The sequence below is a fragment of the Ascaphus truei genome, chromosome 9 (genome assembly GCF_040206685.1).
Source record: "Ascaphus truei isolate aAscTru1 chromosome 9, aAscTru1.hap1, whole genome shotgun sequence".
In the NCBI taxonomy this organism is placed as follows: Eukaryota; Metazoa; Chordata; class Amphibia; order Anura; family Ascaphidae; genus Ascaphus; species Ascaphus truei.
This window is the reverse complement of record NC_134491.1, coordinates 27,205,439-27,222,070: the sequence shown is the minus strand read 5'-3', so window position 1 is coordinate 27,222,070 and position 16,632 is coordinate 27,205,439. Positions and strand designations below refer to the sequence as shown.

At 66.8% G+C, this 16,632-nt stretch overlaps 1 protein-coding gene across 1 annotated transcript in view; it reads right to left on the bottom strand.

The window, feature by feature from the left end:
- Positions 1 to 16,632, bottom strand: part of ANKS1A (ankyrin repeat and sterile alpha motif domain containing 1A) — a 29,770-nt gene that overhangs the window by 8,952 nt on the left and 4,186 nt on the right. The window contains exons 2-7 of the mRNA XM_075615392.1: positions 7,300 to 7,407; positions 6,839 to 6,964; positions 6,086 to 6,211; positions 3,278 to 3,349; positions 2,980 to 3,066; positions 1,951 to 2,088 (exon numbers count right to left, since the gene is read on the bottom strand). Of these exons, the coding sequence (XP_075471507.1) occupies positions 1,951 to 2,088; positions 2,980 to 3,066; positions 3,278 to 3,349; positions 6,086 to 6,211; positions 6,839 to 6,964; positions 7,300 to 7,407 (657 nt within the window). The remainder of the gene's footprint in view (positions 1 to 1,950; positions 2,089 to 2,979; positions 3,067 to 3,277; positions 3,350 to 6,085; positions 6,212 to 6,838; positions 6,965 to 7,299; positions 7,408 to 16,632) is intronic.

The following is a 16,632-nucleotide window of genomic DNA, read 5'->3' as shown; positions in this document are numbered from 1 at the left end:
CTTAGATTGCATGAAGATACAAGCAAGAAAAGGGATCAGCAAAGCAGTACGGCACGGAGACACCATGTCCCCAAAGCTTATTTACAGCAACACTTAAAGAATTGTTCATTTTAATTTCCTCACCCTTGGATGACTTTTGTTTGGCTTGCATTCTTTGCCCTATCTCTTCCAGTAATACCCAGTATACATATCTACATCTTTCCAGTGGTCTGAAGCGTCTGAATTATCTTCACATTTAGGATTTAAATTTTGCATGCATACGTGAGTAAACATAGAATACACTATTCGAAAACTTTCCTCATGAGGCACAGTAGACGGTTCCCTTGCAATATATAGTCTTGTTTCTTCGAAATATGCTCCACCCCATCTTCATTCTTTTAATGATTGAATTTAAAAGGTCCCCATTCGTTGTTACTTGCTGCCCAAGGTATATAGCTTAATTTAGGGTAATCCGCTCGCCAAAAATAGAATAATATATTTAGTAGTTAGTAGGATACAGCTGGTGCATAGGGATAAAGTTATGTATACACACATATTAGAAGATCACAAGGTCTCCCAAAGATCCCTACTGATTGCACTCAATAGCTGCTGGAATATAGGGGGTTAAATACTCCCCAACATTATGTTGGGGGAGTATTTAACCCCCTATATTCCAGCAGCTATTTATTTCAATCGTTACAAACTTGACACACTGGTTGAATATCACTTTGGTCTTTCTGAGATTCACACAGAGGCCCACATTCTTACTTGCTTCAGTAAGTTCTCTGATTTGTTACTGGTGGTCTTTTAAACATGTGGCAAAAATAACATCATCTGCAAATTATAGTTGACTCAAATATACAGTATATTTTGATCCTTTTTTCTTCCCAATGTAATGAATGGTTGATGTTTTCATTCTCATCAATGTTCTTTATAATATCAATCTACGCTTCTTCAACATGGTCTTCTTAATGCATCTCTGAAGTGTAGACAGAACCAAATAATTTATCGTAATCTGCGAATCCTAAAATGAGGGGTAGATCGTATTCACTACTTTGGGAAATCATTTTCGTACGACTTGGATGTGGTCCATTATGTTGTATCCATTGCGAAATCCCACTTGTTCTCTAGGCTGGAAAAGGCCAGGATCTGTTGCAGTCGATTAAAGATCATCTTCGTAAAAATCTTGTGATTGGAAGTAGACTGACTGGTCTGTAGTCATAGAGGTCTTCTTTGTCTATCTTGTGGATGAGGCTAACTGTTTAGGAATATTCCTGTTCTTCAAGAAGCATCTTTTCTACTTCTTCCCAGGTTTCAGTTGTAATTCAATCTTCCCCGGATTGAATTACCATTCCATTGGATCCATTGGAATCCATCCCATTCTTCATGGATTTTATTGCTTTTGCAACTTTTTCTGGAAGGACACATGGTACCATTGTACATTCCTCAGGGAGATGCAATGCGAGAAAGATATGTACATGTATTGTCTCTCTCACATAGCATCTCCCTGAGGAAGGTCCCGTTTTCTGGGACCGAAACGTTGGAATTTTGTCTGCTTCAGGACTGAGTGCTGTCTCCTGATTTCGTGGGATCTACACGGTATCGTTTATTTACTCATTCTTTATGGGATAAGCACATACATACATATATACACATACATACATACATACATACACACGTGGCTCCTGATTTAAAAACATCTCCAAGGTTTTGTTTTTTTTAAATAACATTCAATGGACACACATACACAAACCCCTCCCCCCTACACCATGCACAAACCCCTCCCCCCTACACCATGCAGGAATTGAACCCATGAATGCATCTTATATAATACACATGCAGGAATCGTACCCATGACCTTTCATATACTAGTGCAATTCTCTAGCTGCTACACCACAGGTTTGGTGTGATGAATCTGACCATTTCGCGATCACGGAATGAGTTTGTTTGGTAAGGGAATTTTAGTCTCACCACATCGGCGGTGCTGAACACGTGGCAGTAGTGGTGGCTGGTCTGCAGGTCCTTAGTGATATAGGCGAAGGTGCACAGATCCTCTGGATCCTGAGCTGCGCAGGAAATGTTTCGGATCTCGTGTTCCGCAATTACATTCTGCAGAGAGGGAGCGGGAGGCATAAAGGGCAGGGGTCTGTAAGAGGCTTTGCAGCGGAATAGGACATTTGGCCGTGACCAAATCGCGACCAGCGCTCCACTGCAGGTCATCCTTCTGCCAGGCCGCCATCTTTAAATATTCTCCTTGTTCGGCCGTCCCAGCAGAATGTCCTCCTCGCATGGCCTCCATCTTTAAATGTCCTTCACAGCCGCAATGTACTCTCCAACTGCAGGGCATCTCGCACGATCGCTGCTCTGACGGCATTTGTGAGAGCGTCTGTGCATGTGCCCAACAGCACACTCAGGGCGGCCGCCAGCAGCCATGACACATTTTGCAATTTCCCACAGGAAATGTGAAAACATGTCCTAGCTGCTGGCGGCCGCACTCACAAATGCCGTCGCAGCAGTGGCCGTGCAAGGTGCCCTGCGGCCGGAAGAGGATATTACGGCGGGGGAGGACATTTAAAGATGGCGACTGCATGAAGAAGACATTTAAAGAGGGCGCCCAGGCGGCAAGGCGACCTGTGGTGAGTCGCCCGGGAGACGGAGCGCAGGTGGCGATTTGGTCTCTGTCAAACGTTGTGTCTGGCTTTTCAGACATTGCAGTCGCTCAGTTTTGGACAGAGGGGCTTAGCAGACGGGGAGGAACAGATTCTACGTGTAGAGGGAGAGAAGTTTAGAGTTGGGGAGGTGCTCAGACGCTGTTCAGATGAGGGAGTAGCTGAGGGATGGAGAGGGAGGAGTTCAGCACTTAACTGAGAAATCAAACATGGGAGGAGCCAAGAGATGGAGGGGAAGGAGCTTAGGGGTGAAGAGGCATGGGCTCAGGCGTGGGAACGGCCGAGAGCAGAATGGGGAGGTGATTTTTTGCACAGGCAGAGGGTCTCTTACCTGATTGGATGCATCAATGAACTTGACCCCTCTGTAGCTGATGGATAGCGTGATCCGCGGAATCTTCTTCATCTGCTCCGTGGACTTCTGTGGAGAGGGATCCATGGCTCAGCCACACATCATCACGTGACTGCTGTGCCAGCCCCCTGCCATGTGACATGATTACACCCCCTGCTCCCCCAGAATGATGTGACCAGCACACTTTACCACAGGTGTCTCCCTTGAGGTCTTTTGACTGTCTGTGTAACCTACTTACTCACTTGGCACTCAGCTCAACCAGACTCTACTGCACACTCACCCTCATCTTGGCGCAAGCGTCCTGAGTGGATTCCGTCCCTCGTAGATCTTTGATCTGCATCGACCCCAAATACTGATGAAAAGAAGAGAGAGAGAGCAGATAGAGGGGTGGAGAGAGCGCGCAGCGAGAGATAGAGAGCGAGTGCAGAGAGAGCGAGCGCAGAGAGAGCGAGCGCAGAGAGAGCGCAGAAAGAGCGAGCGCAGAGAGAGCGAGCGCAGAGAGAGCGAGAGGCGAGCGCAGAGAGAGCGAGAGGCGAGCGCAGAGAGAGCGAGCGCAGAGAACGAGAGGCGAGCGCAGAGAAAGCGAGAGGCGAGCGCAGAGAGAGAGAGAGGCGAGCGCGCAGAGAGAGAGAGGCGAGCGCGCAGAGAGCGAGCGCGCAGAGAGCGAGAGGCGAGCGCGCAGAGAGCGAGAGGCGAGCACGCAGAGAGAGAGGCGAGCGCGCAGAGAGAGAGGCGAGCGCGCAGAGAGAGAGGCGAGCGTGCAAAGAGAGGCGAGCGCGCAAAGAGAGAGGTGAGGGCACCGGGAGGGGGAAAGAGGGCACCGGGAGGGGGAAAGAGGACATCGGGAGAGGGAGGGGGGGGGGGGGGGAAGAGGGCACCGGGAGGGGGGGGGGGGAAGAGGGCACCGGGAGGGGGCGGGGGGAAGAGGGCACCAGGAGGGGGGGATGGAGAATGAGGGCACCGGGAGGGGGGGATGGAGAAAGAGGGCACCAGGAGGGGGGGGGGGGAGAGGGCACCGGGAGAGGGAGGGGGGGGGGGGAGAAAGAGGGCACCGGGAGGGGGGGGGGGAGAAAGAGGGCACCAGGAGGGGGGGAGGGAGAATGAGGGCACCGGGAGGAGGGGGGGGGAGAAAGAGGGCACCGGGAGAGGGAGGGGGGGGGGGAAGAGGGCACCGGGAGAGGGAGGGGGGGGGGAAAGAGGGCACCGGGAGGCGGGGGGGGAGAAAGAGGGCACCGGGAGAGGGAGGGGGGGGGAAAGAGGGCACAGGGAGAGGGAGGGGGGGGAAAGAGGGCACCGGGAGAGGGAGGGCGGGGGAAAGAGGGCACCGGGAGAGGGAGGGGGGAGAAAGAGGGCACCAGGAGGGGGGAGAAAGAGGGCACCAGGAGGGGGGGGGGAAAGAGGGCACTGGGAGAGGGAGGGGGGGGGGGGGAAAGAGGGCACCGGGAGGGGGGGGGGGAGAAAGAGGGCACCAGGAGGGGGAGGGAAGAGGGCACCGGGAGAGGGAGGGGGGAGAAAGAGGGCACCGGGAGAGGGAGGGGGGGGAAGAGGGCTCCAAGAGAGGGAGGGGGGGGGGGAAGAGGGCACCGGGAGGGGGAAAAGAGGGCACCGGGAGGGGGAGGAGGGGGGGAAAGAGGGCACCAGGAGGGGGGAAAGAGGGCACCGGGAGGAGAAGGGCGGGAAAGAGGGCACCGGGAGAGGGAGGGGGGGGGGAGAAGGAGGACACCGGGAGGGGCGGGGGGAAAGAGGGCACCGGGAGAGGGAGGGGGAAAAGAGGGCATGAGGGGGAAAAAGAGGGCACGAGGGGGAGGGGGAAAAGAGGGCACGAGGGGGAGGGGGAAAAGAGGGCACGGGGGGGGAAGAGGGCACGGGGGGGAAGAGGTCACGGGGGGAAGAGGGCACGGGGGGGGGGGGGAGAGAGGGCACGGGGGGGGGGGGGGGAAAGAGGGCACGGGGGGGGGGGGGGGAAAGAGGGCACGGGGGGGGGGGAAAGAGGGCACGGGGGGGGGGGAAAGAGGGCACGGGGGGGGAAAGAGGGCACGGGGGGGGGGGAAAGAGGGCACGGGGGGGGGAAAGAGGGCACGGGGGGCGGAAAGAGGGCACGGGGGGCGGAAAGAGGGCACGGGGGGCGGAAAGAGGGCACGGGGGGCGGAAAGAGGGCACGGGGGGCGGAAAGAGGGCACGGGGGGCGGAAAGAGGGCACGGGGGGCGGAAAGAGGGCACGGGGGGCGGAAAGAGGGCACGGGGGGCGGAAAGAGGGCACGGGGGGGCGGAAAGAGGGCACGGGGGGGCGGAAAGAGGGCACGGGGGGCGGAAAGAGGGCACGGGGGGCGGAAAGAGGGCACGGGGGGAAAGAGGGCACGGGGGGAAAGAGGGCACGGGGGGAAAGAGGGCACGGGGGGAAAGAGGGCACGGGGGGAAAGAGGGCACGGGGGGAAAGAGGGCACGGGGGGAAAGAGGGCACGGGGGGAAAGAGGGCACGGGGGGAAAGAGGGCACGGGGGGAAAGAGGGCACAGGGGGGAAAGAGGGCACAGGGGGGAAAGAGGGCACAGGGGGAAAGAGGGCACGGGGGGGAAAGAGGGCACGGGGGGGAAAGAGGGCACGGGGGGGGAAAGAGGGCACGGGGGGGGAAAGAGGGCACGGGGGGGGGGGAAAGAGGGCACGGGGGGGGGGAAAGAGGGCACGGGGGGGGGAAAGAGGGCACGGGGGGGAAAGAGGGCACGGGGGGGGGGGGAAAGAGGGCACGGGGGGGGGGAAAGAGGGCACGGGGGGGGGAAAGAGGGCACGGGGGGGGAAAGAGGGCACGGGGGGGAAAGAGGGCACGGGGGGGGAAAGAGGGCACGGGGGAGGAAAGAGGGCACAGGGGGGGGGGGGGAAGAGGGCACGGGGGGTTGAAAAGAGGAGAGAGAGCTCTGCAATAAGGTACTGGTCCGTTCTGGCAGTTATGGGGTTAGTATGTGGCCTTGATGGTGGGTAAGTCTTGCCCATCTGGGTATGAGCAGAGAAGTGTGGAACTTTGTAAGTGATCTGAAGTTTGATGGATGCTTGCGCGCTTCCCTTGACCCCCCTCCAATACCCCTCCGTACTCACACTGGCCTCGTAACTGCAGGACTCAAAGATCAGCTTCTCAGGCTGGTGCTGCCAGTTCTGAAGGGGGGCGTAGGGAACTGCCACACTGGGAGGCCGCAAGATTAATCTGGACTCCTTGTGCTCTTCCTGTGAGGGCGAGGGGGGGTCATTCAGTCAGAGAGCAGGAACATACTGCCAGGGGGTCAGCAATCAATTGATGGGGGTCTAACGACTGTCCCCCACCATTTTCCTGCCCCCCTCCAGTCCAATTTCTCTCCAATGGAGCCACCCCCTCTCCTGCCCCCTAAGGGTTACATAGTTACATAGAAGATGAGGTTGAAAAAAAGACATGCGTCCATCAAGTTCAACCTGTGCTAAATTTAGATGGCAAATACTTTATCATATATCCGTACTTACAGTATATTGAACCAGAGGAAGGCAAACAAAAACTCCAGTGAAATATCATCTAATATCTCATAAGGGAAAAAATAAGTTCCTTCCTGACTCCAAGAATTGGCAATCAGATTACTCCCTGGATCAACATCCTTCTCATTTGGTATATCCCTGTATATCTTTCCTTCCTAAAAAGATGTCCAACCTTTTTTGAACAAATCTACTGTATCTGCCATCACAGTCTCCATGGGTAATGAATTCCACATTATTAGCAAAACTAATCAGTACGAAGGGCAGAACCCCTCCTTACTATGATTAAACAGCTCTTCTTTTGCTTAGGAAGGGGAGATGGCAGGATCATACCCGCTCTCCCCATGGTACCTTAACCCGGTGATGCTCCGCTCTATTCTCTGCACCCTCCGTCCAGCTAGTCCTCGATTCTGACTCGGGATCCACCTCGCCCAGACAGAGAGAGGAAAGGGCGGCGTGGGGGGGGAGTTCCTGACACTGTGAGGGGAGACAATGTTAATCAGGTTACATGACTCTGCTGGGGGAGATAGTTAATTAGGTCACATGAAACTTTGGTGGAAGGGATTTAGGGTTCATCAGGCCACATGACACTGTGGGAGGAGAGGATTAATCAGGTCACATGATACTGCGGGGGGGAAGAGGAGGTGGTTAATAGAGATACAGGACACTGCAGGGGAAGGGGGGGGGAGAATTAATTAGGTCACATGACACCGCATGGCGAAGGGGGAGAGTTAATAATGTCACATGACACTGCGAAGGGAGGGTAGTATTAACGAGGTCACACGACAGAGGGTCCAGGCCCCACCCCTCACCCGGAGCTGAGAGAATCGGGGGGGTTTCTGAGGGGGGTCCTCATACGGCCGTTCAGCCAGAGACGCAATGATTCTCTTCCTGTGGCCGAGTAAATTCACCTTCAGCACCTGAGAGGAGGAGAGGTGGGGGGGTGAGGAGAGGGAGGAGAGGTGGGGGGGTGAGGAGAGGGAGGAGAGGGGGGGTGAGGAGAGGGAGGAGAGAGGTGGCGAGTGAGGAGACGGAGTAGAGGAGCGAGGGAGTTGAGGAGCGAGGGGGGGGGAAGGTGAGGAGCGGGAGAGGTGGAGGTGAGGAGCGGGAGAGGGGGAGGTGAGGAGCGGGAGAGGGGGAGGTGAGGAGCGGGAGAGCGAGAGGGAGGGAGGGAGGGTGGGCGGGTGAGAGGGAGGGCAGGCGAAAGGGAGGGCGGGCGAGAGGAAGGGAGGGCGGGCGAGAGGAAGGGAGGGCGGGCGAGAGGAAGGGAGGGCGGGCGAGAGGAAGGGAGGGCGGGCGAGAGGAAGGGAGGGCGGGCGAGAGGAAGGGAGGGCGGAGGGCGGGCGAGAGGAAGGGAGGGCGGGCGAGAGGAAGGGAGGGCGGGCGAGAGGAAGGGAGGGCGGGCGAGAGGAAGGGAGGGCGGGCGAGAGGAAGGGAGGGCGGGCGAGAGGGAGGGCGCGCGCGAGGGGGAGGGAGGGCGCGCGCGAGGGGGAGGGAGGGCGCGCGCGAGGGGGAGGGAGGGCTCGCGCGAGGGGGAGGGAGGGCTGCGCGCGAGGGGGGGCGCGCGCGAGGGGGAGGGAGGGCGCGCGAGGGGGAGGGAGGGCGGGCGAGGAGGGAGGGCGGGCGAGGAGGGAGGGGGAGGGCGGGCGAGAGGGAGGGCGGGCGAGAGGGAGGGCGGGCGAGAGGGAGGGCGGGCGAGAGGGAGGGCGAGAGGGAGGGCGGGCGAGAGGGAGGGCGGGCGAGAGGGAGGGCGGGCAAGAGGGAGGGCGGCCGAGAGGGCGGGCGAGAGGGAGGGCGGGCAAGAGGGAGGGCGGCCGAGAGGGAGGGCGGGCGAGAGGGAGGGCGGGCGGACGAAAGAGAGGGAGGGCGGGCGGACGAGAGGGAGGGCGGACGAGAGGGAGGGCGGACGAGAGGGAGGGCGGACGAGAGGGAGGGCGGACGAGAGGGAGGGCGGACGAGAGGGAGGACGGACGAGAGGGAGGACGGACGAGAGGGAGGCGGACGAGAGGGAGGGCGGACGAGAGGGAGGGATGGCGGCCGAGAGGGAGGGAGGGAGGACGGCCGAGAGGGAGGGAGGGAGGACGGCCGAGAGGAGGGCGGCCGAGAGGGAGGGCGGCCGAGAGGGAGGGAGGGCGAGAGGGAGGGAGGGCGGCCGAGAGGGAGGGCGGGCGGCCGAGAGGGAGGGCGGCCGAGAGGGAGGGAGGGAGGGCGGCCGGGAGGGCGGCCGAGAGGGAGGGAGGGAGGGCGGCCGAGAGGGAGGGAGGGAGGGCGGCCGAGAGGGAGGGAGGGCGGGCGGCCGAGAGGGAGGGCGGAGGAGAGGGAGGGCGGGCGAGAGGGAGGGCGGGCGAGAGGGAGGGCGGGCAAGAGGGAGGGAGGGCGGGCAAGAGGGAGGGAGGGCGGGCAAGAGGGAGGGAGGGCGGGCAAGAGGGAGGGAGGGCGGGCAAGAGGGAGGGAGGGCGGGCAAGAGGGAGGGAGGGAGAGAGGGAGGGAGGGCGGGAGAGAGGGAGGGAGGGCGGGCGAGAGGGAGGGCGGGCGAGAGGGAGGGTGGACGAAAGGGAGGGTGGACGAAAGGGAGGGAGGGCGGACGAAAGGGAGGGAGGGCGGGCGGACGAGAGGGAGGGCGGACGAGAGGGAGGGAGGGCGGACGAGAGGGAGGGAGGGCGGCCGAGAGGGAGGGAGGGCGGCCGAGAGGGAGGGAGGGCGGGCGGCCGAGAGGGAGGGAGGGCGGGCGGCCGAGAGGGAGGGAGGGCGGGCGGCCGAGAGGGAGGGAGGGCGGACGGCCGAGAGGGAGGGAGGGCGGACGGCCGAGAGGGAGGGAGGGCGGACGGCCGAGAGGGAGGGAGGGCGGGCGGCCGAGAGGGAGGGCGGAGGAGAGGGAGGGCGCAGGAGAGGGAGGGCGGAGGAGAGGGAGGGAGGGCGGAGGAGGGAGGGAGGGCGGACGAGAGGGAGGGAGGGCGGACGAGAGGGAGGGCGGGCGGGCGGACGAGAGGGAGGGCGGGCGGACGAGAGGGAGGGTGGCGGGCGGACGAGAGGGAGGGCAGACGAGAGGGAGGGCGGACGAGAGGGAGGGCGGACGAGAGGGAGGTCAGATGAGGGGGGGAGGTCAGACGAGAGGGAGGTCAGACGAGAGGGAGGGAGGGCGGACGAGAGGGAGGGAGGGCGGACGAGAGGGAGGGAGGGCGGACTAGAGGGAGGGAGGGAGGGCGGGCGAGAGGGAGGGCGGGCGAGAGGGAGGGCGGACGAAAGGGAGGGCGGGCGGACGAGAGGGAGGGAGGGCGGACGAGAGGGAGGGAGGGCGGACGAGAGGGAGGGCGGGCGAGAGGGAGGCGGACGAGAGGGAGGGCGGGCAGACGAGAGGGAGGGAGGGCGGGCGGACGAGAGGGAGGGCGGACGAGAGGGAGGGAGGGCGGGCAGACGAGAGGGAGGGAGGGAGGGCGGGCGGACGAGAGGGAGGGCGGGCGGACGAGAGGGAGTGAGGGCGGGCGGACGAGAGGGAGGGAGTGAGGGCGGGCGGACGAGAGGGAGGGAGTGAGGGCGGGCGGACGAGAGGGAGGGCGGACGAGAGGGAGTGAGGGCGGGCGGACGAGAGGGAGGGAGTGAGGGCGGGCGGACGAGAGGGAGGGAGTGAGGGCGGGCGGACGAGAGGGAGGGCGGACGAGAGGGAGGGAGGGCGGAAGAGAGGGAGGGTGGGCGGACGAGAGGGTGGGCGGACGAGAGGGAGGGAGGGCGGGCGGACGAGAGGGAGGGCGGGCGGACGAGAGGGAGTGAGGGTGGGCGGACGAGAGGGAGGGAGTGAGGGCGGGCGGACGAGAGGGAGGGAGTGAGGGCGGGCGGACGAGAGGGAGGGAGTGAGGGCGGGCGGACGAGAGGGAGGGCGGGCGGACGAGAGGGAGTGAGGGCGGGCGGACGAGAGGGAGGGAGTGAGGGCGGGCGGACGAGAGGGAGGGAGTGAGGGCGGACGAGAGGGAGTGAGGGCGGGCGGACGAGAGGGAGGGAGTGAGGGCGGGCGGACGAGAGGGAGGGAGTGAGGGCGGGCGGACGAGAGGGAGGGCGGACGAGAGGGAGGGCGGACGAGAGGGAGGGAAGGGGAGGGAGGGCGGACGAGAGGGAGGGAGGGCGGGCGGACGAGAGGGAGGGAGGGCGGGCGGACAAGAGGGAGGGAGTGAGGGCGGGCGGACGAGAGGGAGGGAGTGAGGGCGGGCGGACGAGAGGGAGGGCGGACGAGAGGGAGGGAGGGCGGGCGGATGAGAGGGCGGACAAGAGGGAGGGAGGGCGGACGAGAGGGAGGGCGGGCGGACGAGAGGGAGGGCGGGCGGACGAGAGGGAGGGAGGGCGGGCGGACGAGAGGGGAGGACGGGCGGACGAGAGGGAGGGAGGGAGGGCGGACGAGAGGGAGGGAGGGCGAGAGGGAGGGAGGGCGGACGAGAGGGCGGGCGGACGAGAGGGAGGGCGAGCGGACGAGAGGGAGGGCGGGCGGGGCGGACGAGAGGGAGGGCGGGCGAGAGGGAGGGCGGGCGGACGAGAGGGAGGGGCGGGCGGGCGGACGAGAGGGAGGGCGGGCGGAGGGACGAGAGGGAGGGCGGACGAGAGCGAGGGCGGACGAGAGCGAGGGAGGGCGGCGGACGAGAGGGAGGGAGGGCGGGCGGACGAGAGGGAGGGAGGTGGGCGGACGAGAGGGAGGGCGGGCGGACGAGAGGGAGGGAGGGCGGGCGGACGAGAGGGAGGGAGGGCGGACGAGAGGGAGGGCGGGCGAACGAGAGGGAGGGCGGACGAGAGGGAGGGCGGACGAGAGGGAGGGCGGACGAGAGGGAGGGCGGACAAGAGGGAGGGAAGGCGGACGAGAGGGAGGGAAGGCGGACGAGAGGGAGGGAGGGCGGACGAGAGGGAGGGCGGACGAGAGGGAGGGCGGACGAGAGGGAGGGCGGGCGGACGAGAGGGAGGGCGGACGAGAGGGAGGGCGGGCGGACGAGAGGAGGGCGGACAAGAGGGAGGGAGGGAGGGCGGACAAGAGGGAGGGAGGGAGGACAAGAGGGAGGGAGGGCGGACGAGAGGGAGGGCGGACGAGAGGGAGGGAGGGCGGACGAGAGGGAGGGAGGGCGGGCGGACGAGAGGGAGGGAGGGCGGGCGGACGAGAGGGAGGGAGGGCGGGCGGACGAGAGGGAGGGAGGGCGGGCGGACGAGAGGGAGGGAGGGCGGGCGGACGAGAGGGAGGGAGGGAGGGCGGACGAGAGGGAGGGAGGGAGGGCGGACGAGAGGGAGGGAGGGCGGACGAGAGGGAGGGAGGGCGGACGAGAGGGAGGGAGGGCAGACGAGAGGGAGGGAGGGCGGACGAGAGGGAGGGAGGGAGGGCGGACGAGAGGGAGGGAGGGAGGGAGGGCGGACGAGAGGGAGGGAGGGAGGGCGGACGAGAGGGAGGGAGGGCGGACGAGAGGGAGGGAGGGAGGGCGGACAAGAGGGAGGGAGGGAGGGCGGACGAGAGGGAGGGAGGGAGGGCGGACGAGAGGGAGGGAGGGAGGGAGGGCGGACGAGAGGGAGGGCGGACGAGAGGGAGGGCGGACGAGAGGGAGGGCGGACGAGAGGGAGGGCGGACGAGAGGGAGGGAGGGAGGGCGGACGAGAGGGAGGGAGGGAGGGCGGACGAGAGGGAGGGAGGGAGGGCGGACGAGAGGGAGGGAGGGCGGACGAGAGGGAGGGAGGGAGGGCGGACGAGAGGGAGGGAGGGCGGACGAGAGGGAGGGAGGACGAGAGGGAGGGCGGACGAGAGGGAGGGAGGGTGGACGCGAGGGAGGGAGGGCGGACGAGAGGAAGAGAGGGCGGACGAGAGGGCGGACGAGAGTGAGGGAGGGGCACGGACGAGAGTGAGGGAGGGCGGCGGACGAGAGGGAGGGCGGACAAGAGAGGGAGGGAGGGAGGGCGGACGAGAGGGAGGGAGGGCGGACGAGAGGGAGGGCAGACGAGAGGACGAGAGGGGAGGGAGGGCGGACGAGAGGGAGGGCGGACGAGAGGGAGGGCGAACGAGAGGGAGGGAGGGCGGACGAGAGGGAGGGCGGGCGGACGAGAGGGAGGGAGGGCGGACGAGAGGGAGGGAGGGCGGGGCGAGAGGGAGGGAGGGCGGGCGGACGAGAGGGAGGGAGGGCGGGCGGACGAGAGGGAGGGCGGACGAGAGGGAGGGAGGGAGGGGCGACAGAGGGAGGGTGGGCGGGCGGACGAGAGGGAGGGGCGGAAGAGAGGGAGGGCGCGCGGGAGGCCGACGAGAGGGAGGGAGGGCCGACGAGAGGGAGGGGAGGGCGGGCGGAGGGACGAGAGGGAGGGAGGGCGGACGAGAGGGAGGGCGGCCGGACGGGAGGGCGGACGAGAGGGAGGGAGGGCGGACGAGAGTGAGGGAGGGAGGGCGGACGAGAGTGAGGAGGGCGGGCGGACGAGAGGGAGGGCGGGCGGACGAGAGGGAGGGCGGGCGGACGAGAGGGAGGAGGGCGGGCGGGACGAGAGGGAGGGAGGGCGGGCGGACGAGAGGGAGGGAGGGCGGGCGGACGAGAGGAGGGCGGGCGGACGAGAGGGAGGGCGGACGGACGAGAGGGGAGGGCGGGCGGACGAGAGGGAGGGCGGGCGGACGAGAGGGAGGGCGGGCGGACGAGAGGGAGAGAGGGCGGACGAGAGGGAGAGAGGGCGGACGAGAGGGAGAGAGGGCGGACGAGAGGGAGGGAGGGCGGACGAGAGGGGCGGGCGGACGAGAGGGAGGGAGGGCGGACGAGAGGGAGGGCGGACGAGAGGGCGGGCGGACGAGAGGGAGGGCGGACGAGAGGGAGGGCGGACGAGAGGGAGGGCGGACGAGAGGGAGGGCGGACGAGAGGGAGGGCGGGAGGGAAGGAGGGTGGTCGGGAAGGAGGGCAAAGGGAGGGTGGGAGGGAAAAGGGAGGGCGGGAGGGAAGGAGGGCAAAGGGAGGGCGGGATGGGGGGAAGACGGAAGGGAAGGACGACGGGAAGGACGACGGGAGGACAAAGGGAGGGCGGGAGGACAAAGGGAGGGCGGGAGGACAAAAGGAGGGCGGGAGGGAGGGGGGCGAGGGAGAGAGGGAGGGGGCAAGCGGGAGAGGGAGGGGCGGGAGAGGGAGGGGGGCGAGCAGGAGAGGGAGGGGCGGGGAGAGGGAGGGGGCGAGCAGGAGAGGGAGGGGCGGGAGAGGGGGGCGAGCGGGAGAGGGAGGGGCGGGAGAGGAGGGGCGGGAGAGGGGGGGCGAGCGGGAGAGGGAGGGGCGGGAGAGGGAGGGGGGCGATCGGTAGAGGCGGGAGAGGGAGGGGGCGAGCGGGAGAGGGGCGGGAGAGGGAGGGGGGGCGGGAGAGGGCGGAGAGGGAGGGGGCGGGAGAAGGGCAAGCGGGAGAGGGAGGGGGGCAAGCGGGAGAGGGAGGGGGGCGAGCGGAGAGAGGGGCAAGAGGGAGGGGGGCAAGCGGGGAGAGGGCAAGCGGAGAGAGGGAGGGGGGCAAGCGGGAGAGGGGCAAGCGGGAGAGGGAGGGGGGCGGGAGAGGAGGGGGCGAGCGGGAGAGGGAGGGGGCGGGAGAAGGGCACGCGGGAGAGGGAGGGGGGCAAGCGGGAGAGGGAGGGGCGGGAGAAGGGCACGCGGGAGAGGGGCAAGCGGGAGAGGGAGGGGGGCAACCGGGAGAGGGAGGGGGGGCAAGCGGGAGGGGGGGCAAGCAGGAGAGGGAGGGGGGGCAAGCGGGAGGGGGGGCAAGCGGGAGAGAGGGAGGGGGGGCAAGCAAGGAGAGGGAGGGGGAAAGCAAGAGAGGGAGGGGGGGCAAGCAAGAGAGGGAGGGGGGGCAAGCAAGAGAGGGAGGGGGGCAAGCAATAGAGGGAGGGGGGGGCAAGCAAGAGAGGGAGGGGGGCAAGTAAGAGAGGGAGGGGGGGGCAAGCAAGAGAGGGAGGGGGGGCAAGCAAGAGAGGGAGGAAGGGGGGCAATCAAGAGAGGGAGGGAAGGGGGGCAAGCAAGAGAGGGAGGGGGGGCAAGCAAGAGAGGGAGGGGGGGCAAGCGGGAGAGAGAGGGGGGCAAGCGGGAGAGAGAGGGGGCAAGCGGGAGAGGGAGGGGGGGCAAGCGGGAGAGGGAGGGGGCAAGCGGGAGAGGGGGGGCAGCGAGAGGGGGGGGCAAGCGGGAGAGGGAGGGGGGGCAAGCGGGAGAGGGATGTGGCAAGGCGGGAGAGGGAGGGGGGCAAGAGAGGGGGCAACGGGGGCAAGAGAGGGGGCAACGGGGGCAAGAGGGGGGCAACGGGGGCAAGAGGGGGGGCAACGGGGAGAGGGGGGGCAAGAGGGGGGGGCAACGGGGGCAAGAGGGGGGGCAACGGGGAGAGGGGGGCAAGAGAGAGAGGGCGAGGGGGGGCAAGAGGGAGAGGGGCGAGGGGGGCAAGAGGGAGAGGGGCGAGGGGGGGCAAGAGGAGAGGGGCGAGGGGGGGCAAGAGGGAGAGGGGCGAGGGGGGGCAAGAGGGAGAGGGGCGAGGGGGGGCAAGAGGGAGAGGGGCGAGGGGGGGCAAGAGGGAGAGGGGGCGAGGGGGGGCAAGAGGGAGAGGGGCGAGGGGGGGCAAGAGCAGAGGGGCGAGGGGGGGGGGCAAGAGGGAGAGGGGCGAGGGGGGGGCAAGCAAGAGAGGGAGGAAGGGGGGGCAAGCAGAGAGGGAGGGAGGGGGGCAAGCAAGAGAGGGAGGGGGGGCAAGCAAGAGAGGGAGGGGGGCAAGCGGGAGAGAGAGGGGGGCAAGCGGAGAGAGGGGGGGGCAAGCGGGAGAGGGAGGGGCAAGCGGGAGAGGGGGGGGCAAGCGGAGAGGGAGGGGGGCAAGCGGAGAGGGATGTGGCAAGCGGGAGAGGGAGGGGGGCAAGAGAGGGGGCAACGGGGGCAAGAGGGGGGCAACGGGAGGGAGGGGAGAGGGGGGCAAGAGAGAGGGGCGAGGGGGGCAAGAGGGAGCAGGGGCAGAGGGGGGCAGAGGGAGAGGGGCGAGGGGGGGCAAGAGGGAGAGGGGCGAGGGGGGGCAAGAGGGAGAGGGGCGAGGGGGGGCAAGAGGGAGAGGGGCGAGGGGGGGCAAGAGGGAGAGGGCGAGGGGGGCAAGAGGGAGAGGGGCGAGCGGGGGGCGAGCGGGGCAGGAGAGAGAGGGGCGAGCGGGGGCGGGGAGAGAGAGGGGGCGGGAGGAGAGAGGGGCGAGGCGGGGGCGGGAGAGAGAGGGGGCGAGCGGGGGCGGGAGAGAGAGGGGGCGAGCGGGGGCGGGAGAGAGAGGGGGGCGAGCGGGGGCGGGAGAGAGAGGGGGGCGAGCGGGGGTGGGGAGAGAGAGGGGGGCGGGAGATAGAGGGGGGCGGAGCAGGGGGGCGGGGGAGAGAGAGGGGGGCGAGAGCAGGGGGGCGGGAGAGGAGAGGGGGGGCGAGCGGGGGCGGGAGAGAGAGGGGGCGAGCGGGGCGGGAGAGAGAGGGGGGCGGGAGTTGGGACGAGGGAGGGGGCAAAAGGCGAGGGAGTTGGGGCGGGAGTGCGGGCCTGGGCGGGAGGGCGGGCAAGGAGGGCCTGGGCGGAGGGGGCGGGCCTGGGCGGGGAGGGCGGGCCTGGGCGGGAGGGCGGGCAAGGGAGGGCTCTGGGGCAGTAGGGCGGGCGAGGGAGGGCCTGGGCAGGAGGGCGGGCGAGGGAGGGCCTGGGCAGGAGGGCGGGCGAGGGAGGGGCCTGGGCTGGAGGGAGGGGCAAGGGAGGCCTGGGCAGGAAGGCGGGCGAGGGAGGGCCTGGGCAGGAGGGCGGCGAGGGAGGGCCTGGGCAGGAGGGCGAGGGAGGGCGGCGAGGGCCTGGGCAGGAGGGCGAGGGAGGGCGGGCGAGGGCCTGGCAGGAGGGCGGGGCGAGGGAGGGCCTGGCAGGAGGGCGAGGGAGGGCCTGGGCAGGAGGGCGAGGGAGGGCCTGGGCAGGAGGGCGAGGGAGGGGCCTGGGCAGGAGGGCGAGGGAGGGCCTGGGCAGGAGACGAGGGAGGGCCTGGGCAGGAGGGCGGGCGAGGGAGGGCCTGGGCAGGAGGGTGGGCGAGGGCAGGAGGAGGGCCTGGGCAGGAGGGCGGGCGAGGGAGGGCCTGGACAGGAGGGCGGGCGAGGGAGGGCCTGGGCAGGAGGGCGGGCCTGGGCAGGAGGGCGGGGCGAGGGAGGGCCTGGGCAGG